Below are 16535 nucleotides of genomic sequence, written 5' to 3'. Positions count from 1 at the left end.
AGGTGCTGGACCATGTCATTAAGAAGCGCACACGCCCGGCGCGTCGGCGCGTTGTCAGTGCGGCGAGTACGCGCGAACAGCGGCGGCCGGCGACGCGGCGCTACAGCCTGTCCCGAGCCGTCCCGAGCGCATGAGATTTTTCTCAAAAATGGACGGCAAAGTCGACTTTGCCGTTTAAAAAATAGGTTGCGAAGCGCGTAGTTTATGGTCAGTCAAAAATTAAAAAGTTAAAAACATTGCAGTCTCGATTTTGGGACTGCAATGTTGCATACAAATTCCATTATTTGTCGAGTTCCAAACTTTTTAAAAGTTGAAATGGCCATATCAAATGAAGGCACAGGCCCATTAAACAGCCAAACAGATGATTAGTACCGCGACTATTTAGCTGTCTCAAATAGGTTGGCGTATTTTCGGCAGAAAAATACACTTCTATTTTTTTATTAAAAAAATAAAAAGGCGGCAAAGCTAATTTTTTCAATTGTTTCTACTTTTTTCTGTGAAAATATATACGTAAGAAAGTTGCTTTTGTAAAATATTTCTATGATATTTATATTTCTTGCACCATTTTTGAGAAAAGCACTATATATGACTCGGCTGGAAGGCTACTTGCTGGCTTCGGATTCAATTAAACGGACTCCCAAGGTCGTCCGTTTAAAACGAATCCTCAGCCTGCAAGTAGCTACTTCCGAGCCTCGACAATAATGTACTATTATCCCAGAAATCATCCATTAATGGCCTGGCCACGACACTGCGCGACCGGCTTCGGCTAAAGATCGGTTTTCCTAGGATAGCGGTGCCATCATATAGCGGCCGTCTCCATACAAAATAATACGGCTAAATATGGATGTCGTAGTATTTGTATGGAGACGGCCGCTATATGACGGCACCGCTATCTTAGGAAACTAGAGCATAAGGCGACAAACTAAATGTCGATTTTCGCGTTGCCCGGTAGGCCCTTGTTAACAAACCGCCTTGATGCATCAATATCATATTTTATTGTCTGCGAATGTCATAAAACAGTTTAAGGCACAGTATGTATAAGTTACTCTATAGTTTACTAGAGGAGCTAGTGCTGCACTCTGGCGGCAGAACATGGCAGTAATACCCCCTATTGACGTCTTCGGCGGCTAAATTGTGGAATAAAATAAATGAAAGAACGTCTACGACTACTTACAGCTACAGAGGAGCAAAGCCACGCGAAGAAAATAATCATAACGGAAGCTCGGACTTCTCGCTTCATGAGGAAAGGCACGTAGACGTGTTTGAACATGTTGTAGAGCAGTCCGTCGTATGCGTCCGGCATGTCCACCTTGCTGCCTTGCACGCAGCAGAACACGTCGTATCTGAAATAACAAAGATGTCAGTTAGACATTATAAACGTACCCCCTTATTCATAAAACTTTACGGGCCTGATTTATACACCTCGCGCTTCATGAGTCCTGCGCGGCGCGGGGCGCCGGGTAGCACGACGCGCGGGGGCGGGAGAACGAATTTTTTATACCACGTAGATGGCTAACTAGCATGTGTCCCACTTGATGGTAAGCGGTCACCGTAGCCTATAGACGCCTGCAACTCCAGGAGTGTTCAGTCAGGCCCGGATTTAAATACCAAGGGCCTTTAAATCCGGGAATTTAGGGGGGGCCCCTTCTCCATCTCGAAACCATTGCTAGGTTGCCAGGGCCTTGTGGCCTACGCGGAAATCCCCTGGGGGTGTTACATGCACGTTGTCGACCCTTTAAAAACCTGTAACTTTTTTTAACCCCATACTGTAGTCCCTCGAGAAAACCAAGGTTTTGTTGAGCACTGACCTGTTGGCGTTCTGCCTCTTGGTGTCGATAGCCATGAGGGCCACGAAGCAGGTGACCTGCAGCAGGAAGTCGACGAGCAGCGCGACGGCGGCGTACAGCGCGAACGCGCGTACTGCCGGCATGTCGCTCAGCGCGCCCAGGAAGAAGCACACCGATTCGGATATTGAAGTCAGGAACATGGAGGGGCCGACTTGTCCAAGTCTATAAAAAAAAAACAAAATGTATAATTAATTACACAAAAGAAAATATTACACAAGTTAAGCAAAGCTTGTACTGCCGCTTGTCGAAAGCTTTTCACTTTTCAGTCGAGTGCCATGTTTTGGCCACAATGTTTGCTAAATATGGTACGAGAATGAAAAGCTTGATACTATTGATTGATTGATGATTGATTGATTGGTCACTATTGTATGCAATATTTTGTCTATGTAATGTATCTCAGTAAATAAAAGGATAGGACAAAGATACTGATATCTTCCTTCTACTATAAAGTTCAAAAGTCGTTCAAATTCACATCACATCCACCAAATATATTCCGCGGCGGTCTTACCCTGTCATCTCGGCTCGCGCTGAGCAGTTTGTACCGGGATGAATATAAGTATTATCCTCTCCGACGGCCAGTTGGCACGCGCTGAGCAGTTTGCACCAGGAGGAATATATTATCCACTCCAACGGCCAGCAAGGAACGGTATGACTCGACTTCGATCCCGATGCCACACGATTTTAGACTCTATATACCTACAATAGGGTTTAATATCTACTTACGTCCTCCCAATATGTTGAGCTGCAGTCTCGTCCTGTCTACTCGGCTCGCGCTGAGCAGTTTGCACCAATATGAATATAGTGTCCACTCTGATGGCCAGCTGGAGGAACGGTATTACTTCGATGGCGACCCGACCCGACTTCGATGCCGATGCCACACGATTTTAAACTCTATCTAACTACAACAAGGTTTAGAATCTACTTACGTCCTCCCAATATGTTGAGCTGGAGTCTCATCCTGTCTCCTTGGCTCGCGCTGAGCAGTTTGCACCAGGATGAATATATTATCCACTCCCACGGCCAGTACGAGGAAGGGTATGACTTCGACGATGATGAGTGTGGCGGCGACACCGACGTAGCCGAAGAGGCCGATGGAACACACCACGGATGCCAGGACTATGAGGACGCCTGTGGAAAAAGGGTATGTTTATTATTTGACTTTTAAATAGAGATGCACGGGATATTCGGTTACTATCCGGTATCCGGCCTATCCGGCCATTATTTTAGTATCTGGCCGGATACCGGATAGTGACCTACTATCCGGCCGGATACCGGATAGTAACATTGCTTGATTTCGGAGTAAACAAAATTGGATTTAATAAACAGTCACGGTCATAATCGTATTCGTTTATTATTATAAAACAATTTAAACATTCCACTGACTTGCATTTCGAACCTAGAAATGAATCCGCGCGAATGTTCACTAGGAAACAAGTCAAATTAAAATATAAGATAAATTAAATATCAAAACCTGCACAATGCGCACCTGAAATACCGAAATGTAGGTATAGTTCCGCCGGCCAAATATTCGGCGGCCGGATACCGGACATTCGGCCGATGGTCAGGTCGGATATCCGGTATCCGGTATCCGGCCAAACAACTATCCGTTGCATCTCTACTTTTAAACGTTCAAAGTACTTAGGTAATAGTTGGTAATCAACTAATCACTCCACAAGGATGTGGATGGAGTTAGGGCGGGCGTGTATAGTTCGAACTTCGAAGCTTGAGCGATATGGTCTCGTCTTGGCAACATTTTACATGAAAATATTTTTGGTGGGATCTAACATTTTTAAAAGGACTCACCTCCAAGTCCAAGGGTAACTTTGCTATCAATCAGCAACCTCGCACAAGTCGTGAAACGTCCCAGCGATATAGCAATATACGCGAACATTATAAAGTAGGACACCAGTATAGTAGACACGTCTGATTGTGATTCCCTGTACAGTTCGTCTTCGATGGAACGCTCGGAGGTGTAGGCGATGTCCATGTACGACGGCATGTCGTTTTTGGTGTAGTTGGTCATAAATGTGATGAAGTCTTTCTCCCATTCGAGCGCTGGGCCCAACTGAAAAGGAAAAAGAGATTAATATATTAGAATATCCATAAGTTCATATTTTGTAAGAGAGAACTGAAAGCATGGCATGTAATATTGCATTGGTAACAGCATCAAATTCAAACAGCAGAATAGAAAAATATTTTTTTTTTATCAAGTAATGTTTAAAATATAGCGGCGACCCGACCAGCGGCGAGAAAGCGACTACCAATAGGCTATTTTTTTCGCGATTCCGCGTGAACAAACGACATCTTTTTAAGAGGAAACGCTCATGCGGAAGAATTCACATGTCGCTAGAAAACACCGTTGCTACATTGTCCCTGCCAAGGATGCGAAGTCGCTGCGAATTTAGCATAATCGGAGTATAATCGCCTCTCGGTGATTGCCTAAGGCTAAGGAAAGAACTCGCCCGTCGTAATGCCTCTGTGGATAGATATCATTTCGCATTTATTAACGACATACCTTGGTCTTGTCATGTTTGTTGTTGACCAGGAAGGTCAGAATGAGGGCAGTAGCCTCATTGAAGCGAGATTGCGAGGTGAGCTGTTCCCCGGGAGCCAGGAAACCGCCTAGAGCAACCGCCGGTAACACAGGACCGTTGTACGTTGACAGACAATCGGGATCGTATGCGTCTCTGTAACAACAGTATGTTCCCTGTGGATAGACGACATACCTAGGCCTTGTCGTGTTTGTTGTTGACCAGGAAGGTCAGAATGAGAGCAATGGCCTCATTGAAGCGAGACTGCGCGGTGAGCTGTTCCCCGAGAGCCAAGAAACCGCCTAGAGCAACCGCCGGTAACACAGGGCCGTTGTACGTCGACAGGCAATCGGGATCGTATGCGTCTCTGTAACAACAGTATGTCCCTGTGGATAGACGACATACCTTGGCCTTGTCGTGTTTGTTGTTGACCAGGAAGGTCAGAATGAGGGCAGTGGCCTCATTGAAGCGAGACTGCGCGGTGAGCTGTTCCCCGAGAGCCAAGAAACCGCCTAGAGCAACCGCCGGTAACACAGGGCCGTTGTACGTCGACAGGCAATCGGGATCGTATGCGTCTCTGTAACAACAGTATGTCCCTGTGGATAGACGACATACCTTGGCCTTGTCATGTTTGTTGTTGACCAGGAAGGTCAGAATGAGGGCAGTGGCCTCATGGAAGCGAGATTGCGCGGTAAGCTGTTCCCCGGGAGCCAGGAAACCGCCTAGAGCAACCGCCGGTAACACAGGACCGTTGTACGTCGACAGGCAATCGGGATCGTATGCGTCTCTGTAACAACAGTATGTCCCTGTGGATAGACGATATACCTTGGCCTTGTCGTGTTTGTTGTTGACCAGGAAGGTCAGAATGAGGGCAGTGGCCTCATTGAAGCGAGATTGTGAGGTGAGCTGTTCCCCGGGAGCCAAGAAACCGCCTAGAGCAACCGCCGGTAACACAGGACCGTTGTACGTCGACAGGCAATCGGGATCGTATGCGTTTCTGTAACAAAAGTGCATTTTAATAATCCGTCGACTATATCGTCAAATTAGAACCAGTATATCTTACAGCACTATCTTAACAGCCTTTACAGTACATCTGGTGCTACATTGCGACACCAGGTGATATAATAAACACATTACGTTACTACGTCGAAAATTTAAAGGGTCACTGTAAAACGTACGATACAGGTCCGAATAGGTAATTCGCTATTTTGCGCACTTGTCCGCGGTGACGGTGCAGTTGAACGCGGACGCGAGCGGCGCGAATCACACCTACTCCTCTCCAGCCGAGATCGAGTGCAAAAGCTAGTTCGATTCCAGTTCAGGGGACTATAGAAGCCATGGTCACTTTTTTTGGATAACAGCAAGTAGCATGGCCTCCATCCTCCATGTTAAAATCCAAAACAGACATAGTTTTCGAAATCTGCGCCCCCGAAAACCTCGAAAACGAGTACCATGTCGATTTTTAACATATTAAATATATTTTCAATGTTTCAAGTACTTACTGCGAGCACTTCAAGATCTTTCCCAAGTACGCGTTGTTTTCTTGGTCAAAGTTGTCCTCATCATTCTGGAACCACCCCCACACGCTCTGAATTGCGCACTTGTCCGCGGTGACGGTGGGGTTGATCGCGGACGCGAGCGGCGCAAAGCACACGTCCTCGAGACGAGATATGTTGCCAAGGTCTGTAACAGGTTTCATGTATAAGTTTTTGGAAAAATAAACCTTCGATATATAAGATTTTGCCATCAACTTTACCTACAGATGTAGTGCATAATTATTTTCATCGTATTTTTACGGAATCGTACGAACGTGTATTGCTATTTCAGTCAGTCTCGGTACAAAAGGTACTTTTGACTGAAGTAGCGTGACAAATACGAACGTTTCCGAGAAAATACGATGGAAAACAATTATTACTACATTTGTACTTATCTACAATCCCTCGAGAATCAAAAACCTCTAAATCACAGGGGCTTGCTAAGTAATTATTAACCGATGGAAGCGAGGACAGATCTGATAGTAATCAATTTTCTCAGGTAGGTAATGTATTGTGCTTTATCTAATACGTTTAAACACCATACTACCTAATAATAGCCAAAAAGTTAAAAAGTTCTAGGTCATACATTTCATTGTAAAAATCTGAGTCGCAAGTCATCTACCAAAGTGAATGCACTTCTAACAGTATACTATGTATTTAGATAAATTCAATTGGTCTGCTGTAGACCAATTGAATTTTGTTTTTAAGCCTGGCCATAACACAAAGGGCAAATTACGAAAAAACATGCCAGTACATAAAAGTCATAAAACTCACCCATAATCTTCTTCTGCAACTCGAACACCTCCAGCATGAAGGTGGAATTGAACACCGCGCCAAACGTCGTGGTCTCATTGAATTCATCTGTGTACTCTATCTTTGGGAGGCCTTTGGCGCTGAGGACGAAAACAAAAATATAGTTAAATATAGTTATGTATATCACAGTAGAACCATCTAAAAGAAAAGTTCGGCTCCGTACATTACGTAGTAAATCTGGTAGTCATAAAATTTTAGTTACAAAAAGCATTTTCAACTGTCACACTTGGGGCAACATTATTTCTTAAACTTTACATATCTTATTTTAACCACTGTTTGATAAGGATCTTCATTCAGTCAGATTTATGAGTGGAATTACTAAAAACAGGTAGATAGATTATATGTCAATACCTGATGATAACCATCTCAGTACGGTAGAACGGCTCGAAATGAGAGTCGAAGTATTCCCTCTCGATACGAGAGCGGGAGGTCGGCGAGGCCCAGAGCTCGACGGGGTTGGTTGTGACTTGTATGCACTGGATGCCATGGCCGAGGCCCACGACCACGCAGAGACCTGGAGGAAATAGGTAATTTGTTTATTATATGCATTAATGATTATAGGTTATCGAAAAGAGGCCCTTATGAAGAACACATGTTCTGTGCGCTTTACAAAACTCATTAAATAAATTGATTGACTTGAAGAACTTTTGCTGTTTAAACATCATGAAATTCATTTGTAAGTTAATAATTTCAAATTCGGTAAGTCGTTTGGTAAAAGTCGTAAACGTTGCATTTCAAATATACCTACACATATTCAAGAAGGAATTAAATCTCTTTAATCTTTAATAAGTATGTGATGTTTTGTCGCATTTTATTTTAAGAACGTATGACAAAAGTTTATTAATACTCATTATAGTTACTCTTTATTATCCTAAAAACCCTAAGCTTTTCAAAAAAGACATTTTTTATGCCAACCATTTGGATTAATACATCGCCAATACTTGTACAGGTGGCGTCGGTGTATAAACTTACCCGCAAACAGCACGATCCAGGGTTTAGAGGCCATATGGTAGCCCCACCATTGGAAGAAGTCCTCCAATTTGGTTTCCGTGTCCGCCCCCAGCCTCTCGAAGAATGTGGCTTCTCGTAGACCATCAGGTTGGTCTATGGACCGAGGGTTGGTGGCCATCTCTTGCTCATTGTCTGAAGCCACACCTACGCATTGTGGACAAGTTATTTGGAATTTTATACTAAGGGTCGGTTGCACCAACCACAGTTATAAATAAATTATAGTACATTATTGTCGAGGCTCGGAAGTAGCTACTTGCAGGCTGAGGATTCGTATTAAACGGACGACCTTGGGAGTCCGTTTAATTGAATCCGAAGCCAGCAAGTAGCCTTCCAGCCGAGTCATATATAGTGCTTTTCTCAAAAATGGTGCAAGAAATATAAATACAATAGAAATATTTTACAGAAGCAACGTTCTTACGTGCATATTTTCACAGAAAAAAGTAGAAACAATTAGCTTAAAATAGAAGTGTAGTTTTCCGCCGAAAATACGCCAACCTATTTGAGACAGCTAAATAGTCGCGGTACCAACATTATAATTATAAGTACTAATCATCTGTTTGGCTGTTTAATGGGTCTGTGCCTTCATTTGATATGGCCATTTCAACTTTTAAAAAGTTTGGAACACGACAAATAATGGAATTTGTATGCAACATTGCAGTCCCAAAATCGAGACTGCAATGTTTTTAACTTTTTAATTTTTGACTGACTATAAACTACGCGCTTCGCCACCAATTTTTTAAACGGCAAAGTCGACTTTGCCGTCCATTTTTGAGAAAATTAATATTATACGACAATCCTACTAACATTGCGCTACTCGATGCTAGATGTCGACTACGAAAATAATAGTCGTTCACGTACCAAATCTGATGTATGGAGTGAGCACTCTATGTATTTTTTTCTCTATGCCGAGACAAACCTTCTGTCACAACATTTCACTATATTATTGCTTCAATATCACAGGCGTTTCGAACGCCTAATTTCCTTAAATTTTTGATGATGTGTCATTACAAATCGATATTTCTGGTCGTTTGGTAGTGGTGCGAGACTTTTACCAGAAAAACAGGTATATTATCATAATGTCAAAACACCTTGCAAAGAATTAGGGGAAAATATGCTCTGATATTATATTAGAAGTAGGTAGTTCTTTTTTGAGTGGCGTCGATAAGCCCGATAATTGTGGTTGGTGCAACTGGCCCTAAGTATTAAGTATCATTTCTAGAGGGCGGAGTATCGGTGGCAAATTTCACACAAAAGGTATGGAGTCGTTTTTATAAAATTATTATTTTAGGCTTGAATAATAAAATTATTCATTTACCTAATGTACTTAGTATGGTACCTACTCGTAAATTGGAAGTAAGTACTTAACATTTATTTTCATAAATCGATTTCAGGAACACCTAAATGTTATGTCGTAAATGTTTTGTTCAATATGAAGTTCAAACAGGTCTTGAAAATAATATATCGTTTGGCAGGTATAACTTCTTAGTCTAGTATTTAGTACCTAATGATAATTTTTTGATAAGAAAACATATTATTATGTATTATAGATATTAACAACATATTACATTATATTTGTATGCTCGTAAGATAATTTCTATAAGTTCCTAAAAATTATTATGCAAAATTAATCATTTATTCGTTATTTATTTAATCATAAGAATACTTAGGCGACTCCATACCTTTTGTGTGAAATTTGCCACCGATACTCCGCCCTCTAATCATTTCTTAAGTGTATATCGCTAACTTATTTTAAGTTTAAATTTGTATCCAGTGAATGCTTGAAGCTCTTGAAGTGCCAAAAATTATAATTTTACTACTACGTATTTACAGCTTGAAAATTTGATTAAATTCAAAATTAAGAATTAGTATTTTATGTTTTTTTTTAACGATGAGCCCCAATAAACTATTGTATATAGCTTGTGCATTTGTTTAAGAGCCATGCTATTAGTGTATTTATCCAAAATAAATATTTGGATAGCGTTGACCAGCGAAAGTTATGTACTCATATAAATATATTGTTTATTCTAAATCGTTCTAATTAGAAATCATGCTTTGACGTGGGTTAGACTTTCAGTTTCTTTTCATCTAAAATCAAATATAGATTAACTTATCATCTGCTTTATTGATTACTGAAACAATTGACAGCAAACTGAACATCAAACCGACGTCATATTCCACAACCAAAAGTAAATATGTGTCGCTTAACTTCAAACTCGGGTAAATCCATTCGACCCTCTCAGCAAATATCTACCTTTTCTTAATACCAAAATCGCATAATCTGACAGATGGATTTACCCGAGTTCGAAGTTAAGCGACTCATATATCGATGATATTTCCTCCTTCCTTTGTTTATGAATTTAAAATGTTGCTGAGTAGAAAAAGATACACGAAAATCTATATATATATACATATAATAAAGCTGAAGACGGTCGAAAGTCTGTACATGGAAGATATTTGAAAAAAAGTTGGCTGGGGATACTTAGAATCGATAACAGAACACGTTCCAAAAGTTTTTAGAATTTTTGTCTGTTTGTCTGTTTATCTGTTTATCTGTTTGTCTGTTTATTTGAACGCGCATCACGTGAAAACCGCTGAACGGATTTTGATGCAAACTTTACTAATCTGTCGAGAAAATCCCCGGCCAGGTTATAGGCTATAAAAATTCAACCCCTAAAAGGGGGGGTAGCCACAACACTCGATTGACTTAAGTTTGCCCCTGAATCTTATGGCGCTACTTAGGAAGGAGGGGCAAACTTTTTTCAAATATGTGCTACCACTATTGAGTACCCTGGTAAACTAACAGATGGCGCTGAATTTAATACTTTGTGACATGAATAAGACAGTAAGACATCGAGGAAAGATTTTGCCAAATTAACTCTAAGTTTAGAACAGGGGGTACGGATATCAACAAAAATAATTGAATAATTATGTTAATTTAATAATACAACAAAATTAAACGACATGAAATTAATTGCCCCTCATTGCACAGTCTTTTGGGGAACTGAGTAAACATTAATGAATAAAGAAAACTAAAAATGAGTTTACATAGTAGTAAAATAAACACACATAATTATCAACACGCGTATAATTGCATAATTATTTAAAATTATTAATTTTCTCCATCATGAATTATACCTAATAGCAGAGATATATATAACTCCGTATAAGATGTGGAAAGTTTAAGAAACAAATGTGCCTCGTAAAATTCAAGTAAAATTGACACTCGCTCAGATGGCGCTAGTACCTTTAGCCTATTCTCGACTAGATGGCGACCTAGGTGATACTTAACACATTTCAGTGAAAGAACATGGTTTAAATTTAGTCACAAGGCATTCTCAATGTTTTAGGTATGTATCGAAAGATGGCAGTAAATTTGCTAAGTGCATAAAATGTCATCGTAATGATTGAAGCGTCGATAGATGGCAATTAATTCAATTAGTCGTGTAAATGAATATATAACCTATTTTTATATCTTTTCGTTATATAACTATGAAAACAGGAAAAAGGTTTTTAGCTTAATGACAGCGAGTTAATGGTAACCGAACTGCAGCTGGCAAAAAAGAGTATTAAAAATTAAAAAGTGGCAACACTGTAGTGTCGTCCCGTTTTCTTATAGAAATTAGTTTGAAAGGGACGACACTACAGTGTTGCCACTTTTTAATTTCTATTCTTTTTTGCCAAGCTGTGTCTGAGTATTGAGAGTATGAAACCTGAGACAAAGATAAAGACAAATGATAATAGCGCTGGCTCTGCTTCTCCTATTGAAAGTTCGAACTTCGTATTATAGTCGGTCAAGCAAATCTTGTTAGTAGAAAAAGGCGGCAAATTTAAAAATTGTAGGCGCGAAGGGTTATCGTGCTATAGAAAATTTGAATTTCGCGCCTTTTTCTACTGATAAGATTTGTTTGACCGAGTATATTATTATTACCTTATCTTCTCTACATAATACTTGTTTTTAGGACTAGGTAGACGGTTACTAATGCCCTTATTCATGTTACCTTGAAAATTGTAATCAACGCCAAGGGGCTATTCATCAATTACGTCATTTCATATTAGGGGGGGGGGGGGGGTCTGGACATCGGATGATGGTACCATGACGTAGGTGGAAACGGGGTCATTCGAAGCATGATTTTTGGATGATTTTAGGGGGGGGGGGGGGGGGTGTCAAAATACGTCAAAAACGATGACGTAATTTATGGACAGCCCCCAAGCAACAAAATGCACGTAAACAACCCATATATGTAACATAAGTACCAAGTCGTGGCATATGGGGCACAAAATGTAGGTAAGGCGAACAGGTTAAATAAAACATTATACACCGAAGAATACTCTATTGCGTTAACAATTTATTTAAAAGCTTTACTTCAACTCCATTTAATCATATATATAGTACAAAAAACAAGTAAAAAAACAATAAATAAAAATAACATGACCTGGCAGTTACCTCGCTTAACGCTTCAGTCTGGCAGTTCAGCGGGGTAACGCAGCCAGAGCCTCTTGCCTTTTTTAGATGTAGTTTAGTTTAGTTTTATTTTATTTTAGAATAGTTTATTTAAAATAAAATAAATAACCTACTTGCAATAGTTTTTGTCAGAGAGTCATTTTACAATTAAAAGGGTTAAAATTAAAAGGGATCTAACATACCATTTATTTCACAAAACAACCTCTTAAAAATCAAGATTGAACTACCGGACGGACTAGCCGGTCGTTTCCGAATTAATGGTCCACAACAAAACTGTAGTACATTTCAATGCAAGTGTGGAAAGTGTGTTATTATTTACGAGTCACGCTCTCTAGCTTTGACTCCGTACACAGTTTGCTCCAGATATTCTTTAAATTTAACACATGAGTAACAATGTCATGATACGGGTCCATCCATTTTGTAGCTGAATCATTTCAGGCCTTGTCTAAGCAGGTATCTCCATAGATGCGCTCTCGTTCCTCCCACACATCTTTAGCGAAATCAAATCGCAAGATTCTTTGCATAATGTCATCGGACATGGTTGTCGTGAACAAAATTAAAATTGCCTCGAGCACTAGACTACTAAAATTTTAAGCCGCCAGTGTTATAATATTGGGATACTAATTTCCCTATTTGAATAATCCTCGTGTTTAATGCTTGCTCTATTTTTATTCGGTTACACTTTAAAATGAATAGATAATAATCTTATAATATCTCTGTTTACGACATTTACTTTTGTGTGACAGTACGTAGAAACAACAGTTGCTAAGTTACAACTGCCACGATGAATATTTGCTATTCACATTACAATCTAAGTAGCCAATGTTCTTTAATATTCCAGATACACAGAAAGAATAATGACAAAACATTATGAACTCTAACTACTAGAATTAAAGTTGAATTTTACTAACGTACCTACATATCTAGCATCTTTATGTATTTTGACTGATTCTATTTGAATTTGACAGAAGCCCTACCGTATTTAAGGTTAATAAGGTCTACTGTCCTTAAAGGAGATCGTCGATTTTCTTAGGCGTTTGCTGGGCCCCCTCGCAAATTGAACGTATACATGTAATATATATATATAGGAAATTAATCGTTATAATTGCAAGATTATGATGATAAAAACAGAATCACGAAATATAACGGGAATTTTGAGAAATACTGCATTAAAAACTTGAACATGACAAGAAAAACTTTTATGTACAAAAGCGTATACTACTCACACTATTCTGTAAAAGTGTTTTGGCTTTTTAAAAGAAAATAGGCAAAGTCTGACATGTAAATTAAACTGAAAACGTATCCGCATTCAATAAAAAGTTATATTTTGATCTTGTTCGGAAGTTCACTGTTACTTCTACGGAGAGTGAACAGATCCATTTTAAATCTTCTTTCAATGAAGTAAGGTTTATTTAAGGTTGGCGTTACTTGAAAATATTTGACAGATTTAAAAAAATGGTTGCGTTTCGTTAAATAAAAGTAGCATATCGTCGTATTCTGAACTCGTTTAAATCTCCAAACTATGTAACTAAATAAAAAGTCGAATTACTATATTTCTTAACTACTTATTTTAGGCATTTTTACAGTCGATTTACAATTTTAAAGTAGGTATAATATTCAATAAATAATGAATGACACTACTGATATTTTGAATAGTTTCGAAACGCACTTACGTCAACTATGACTTATGGCTACCCACCTTATACATAGTTTAATGCAATGAGATTTTATAACTCCTTAGTGAAAAAAACCTCACGGTTTGTGTGAAGTTGAGCTTTATGTCAATGCTAATAAAGATGTTGACGACAGCAAGGCTTTTGTTAATATATAAATTGTAATACATTGATTTACGAAAATGAATAAGTAATATAATATCTTTTAATTATGTATTTCTAATTCCCGTTTTATTTTTACCCAATATTATATTTATTTCAGTAATAAAATGAGTATATAATTACTGTACCATATTCGTGATGGTTTACTCCGGGCCCAAAATCGACGATCTCCATTGTGTATGAAATTACAAGCAAATATCAGCCTTAATTAATGAGTTAAGTATTGGATCCGTTATGTTCTTAAATGTAAAATTAAATGATGTTAAACAACTTCTTCTGCAACGCGAGATTCTAAAAACAGCCCAAAAAATTAGGGGCGATAGAGTCGGACCAAGACCAAGTCATTTATACGTCATAATTTCATAGAAGTTTGACGTTTAAAATAACACGTGCACTGCGTGGGCTATCAAATTCGCTGCAGACTTTTATGGACTGACTCTAGAATAAAATGACACTTTAATAAATAAATATATATACAAGAATTGCTCGTTTAAAGGTGATATATGATATGTACCTATAAGGCAAGATTCATATATTGGGTACGTATACCTATCATATATTATGTCTTCATCATCAGACCCACTTCATCAAATAGGTGGTTTTCGAGACAAAATACTTGTTGCTAAAGAGACTGCTTACCATCAGGCGGGCCGTATCCTTGTTTGCCACCGACGTTGTATAAAAAATGCAACCAAACTACCATGCATGTCTTTAGAATGTTAGGACCTTCACAAAACAATTCCAGTCATTAAAATCATCTACGACTAGGTAATGTAAGTATAGGGCCTTGCAGACGGACGGGATGGGTCACTATTACTTAATATCGAATGATTCCTGTGTTTTTCTCCATCCGCAAGTACCTACATTAGTATTTCGATGCATACATACAAACATTCATATAGATAGACAGACGGACGGGATGGGTCGCTGTTATTATCGAATTCTTCCTGTATTTTTCTACATCTGTAAGTACATTAGCATCGGAATGCATACATACAGACAAACATACATATAGATATATAGACAGACAGACGGCCGGTAGGAGCCGCTGTTAATATGGAATGCTTTCTGTATTTTTCTACAAAGCAAGCTACCAAGCTTCCTGCAAGTAAAGTACATTAGTACCTATCTCAATGCATACACACATCAAACATATATATAACTAGCTTTTGCCCCGCGACTACGTCTGCGTGGAATTAGTGACAGCGGCTAAAGTAAGTATAGCGCTTGGCTTGGATAATGCTAATAGCAATCATTCAATTCGCGCATTGCTTACTTCAACTATTACGCAATTCATTAATTCTTTCAATTCCACCCCCCTTTGCACTCACTCTTCTCTCACTCTTCAGGGATGATTTTCGACATTAAAACTATCCTACGTCCTTCCCTGGACTATCTCTATACCAAATTTCAACTCAATCGGTTCAGCGGCTTAAGCGTAAAGAGGTAACAGACGGACAGACAGACACACTTTCTCCATTATAATTAGTATGGATAGATAAGTGACAGATAGACGAACAGACGGACGGTGGGGGCACTGTTAATATCAAATGTTTCCTGTATTTTTCTATGTTCTTCAAGCGTAATAGCATACTAATGCAGACATTGAAACACACAAACACATATAGCACATTTTTTTCAAGATCGCTTACCTTCTTTCTAATGCTAAAATAAGTTTTTGGCAAAAATTGCATTTATGGTACAAGCTTTTATCGCTGACTGTACTTTTCTTACGACAGACAACTAATACTCATCGAGACAATTCTAAAAACCCCTAATACAATTAGGTTGCGTTGTTTCATTTCATCACAGAGTTCCTATGGCCACCTCCTGTCTCCATCATCAGATCAGTTCGACGGTACCATATTATTGTATTGTCATCAGAACTACATACAGCTGCCAATTTTCATGACGCTACGATCCTTGGAAGATGGTTAAATTAGTTACCTTAGATTCCATTACATAGTTACATACAGGTCGACCTAATAAAAGCTTGGTAAAAACGAACTATAGAAAGACATTAGACAGACAGACAGACAGACTGACGGTATGGGTTACTGTTAATACTCGTATCGAATGTTTCCTGTATTTTTCTATGCTTTACAAGCACAATAGCATATGTATGCATAGGACTGATTACAGAGCTTCAAGTATTCGGTAGTTACCTAATTGCTAGAATTGGTGTTAGGTAAAGTTAGCACAGCAAACCGTGCTTTCGGGGCCGCCGGTAGCAGTGCGTTCTTACAACTTCAGACTGTATAATTTGGTTATTTTTGCAATTTATATAGGTACGCACATTTCGATGAGATTTTCGCAAAATGTGACAATGACACTTAATGTCTTGGTACCTAACGTCAAATTTAACAAATTATATTTTATAATCTATGTAATTGGTCACATCTTAAACTTAGCGCCATCTGACAAGACTAATTGTCAATAACTGGCTGGGTAAAAAGCTACGCTAACGTGGTGAACGCATGTGAATTCCAAACGCAAAACAC

General features: G+C 39.1%; 1 protein-coding gene across 1 annotated transcript in view; it reads right to left on the bottom strand.

Moving 5' to 3' along the window:
• LOC134797788 (NPC intracellular cholesterol transporter 1) overlaps window positions 1-16535 on the bottom strand; it is an 81232-nt gene that overhangs the window by 9764 nt on the left and 54933 nt on the right. The window contains exons 8-16 of the mRNA XM_063770157.1: window positions 7699-7881; window positions 7078-7240; window positions 6688-6806; window positions 5881-6061; window positions 5204-5375; window positions 3651-3912; window positions 2774-2975; window positions 1809-2009; window positions 1175-1343 (exon numbers count right to left, since the gene is read on the bottom strand). Of these exons, the coding sequence (XP_063626227.1) occupies window positions 1175-1343; window positions 1809-2009; window positions 2774-2975; window positions 3651-3912; window positions 5204-5375; window positions 5881-6061; window positions 6688-6806; window positions 7078-7240; window positions 7699-7881 (1652 nt within the window). The remainder of the gene's footprint in view (window positions 1-1174; window positions 1344-1808; window positions 2010-2773; window positions 2976-3650; window positions 3913-5203; window positions 5376-5880; window positions 6062-6687; window positions 6807-7077; window positions 7241-7698; window positions 7882-16535) is intronic.

This window comes from Cydia splendana, chromosome 15 (genome assembly GCF_910591565.1).
Source record: "Cydia splendana chromosome 15, ilCydSple1.2, whole genome shotgun sequence".
In the NCBI taxonomy this organism is placed as follows: domain Eukaryota; kingdom Metazoa; phylum Arthropoda; class Insecta; order Lepidoptera; family Tortricidae; genus Cydia; species Cydia splendana.
The sequence above is the reverse complement of the archived record's forward strand: the minus strand, read 5'-3'. Positions and strand labels throughout refer to the sequence as shown.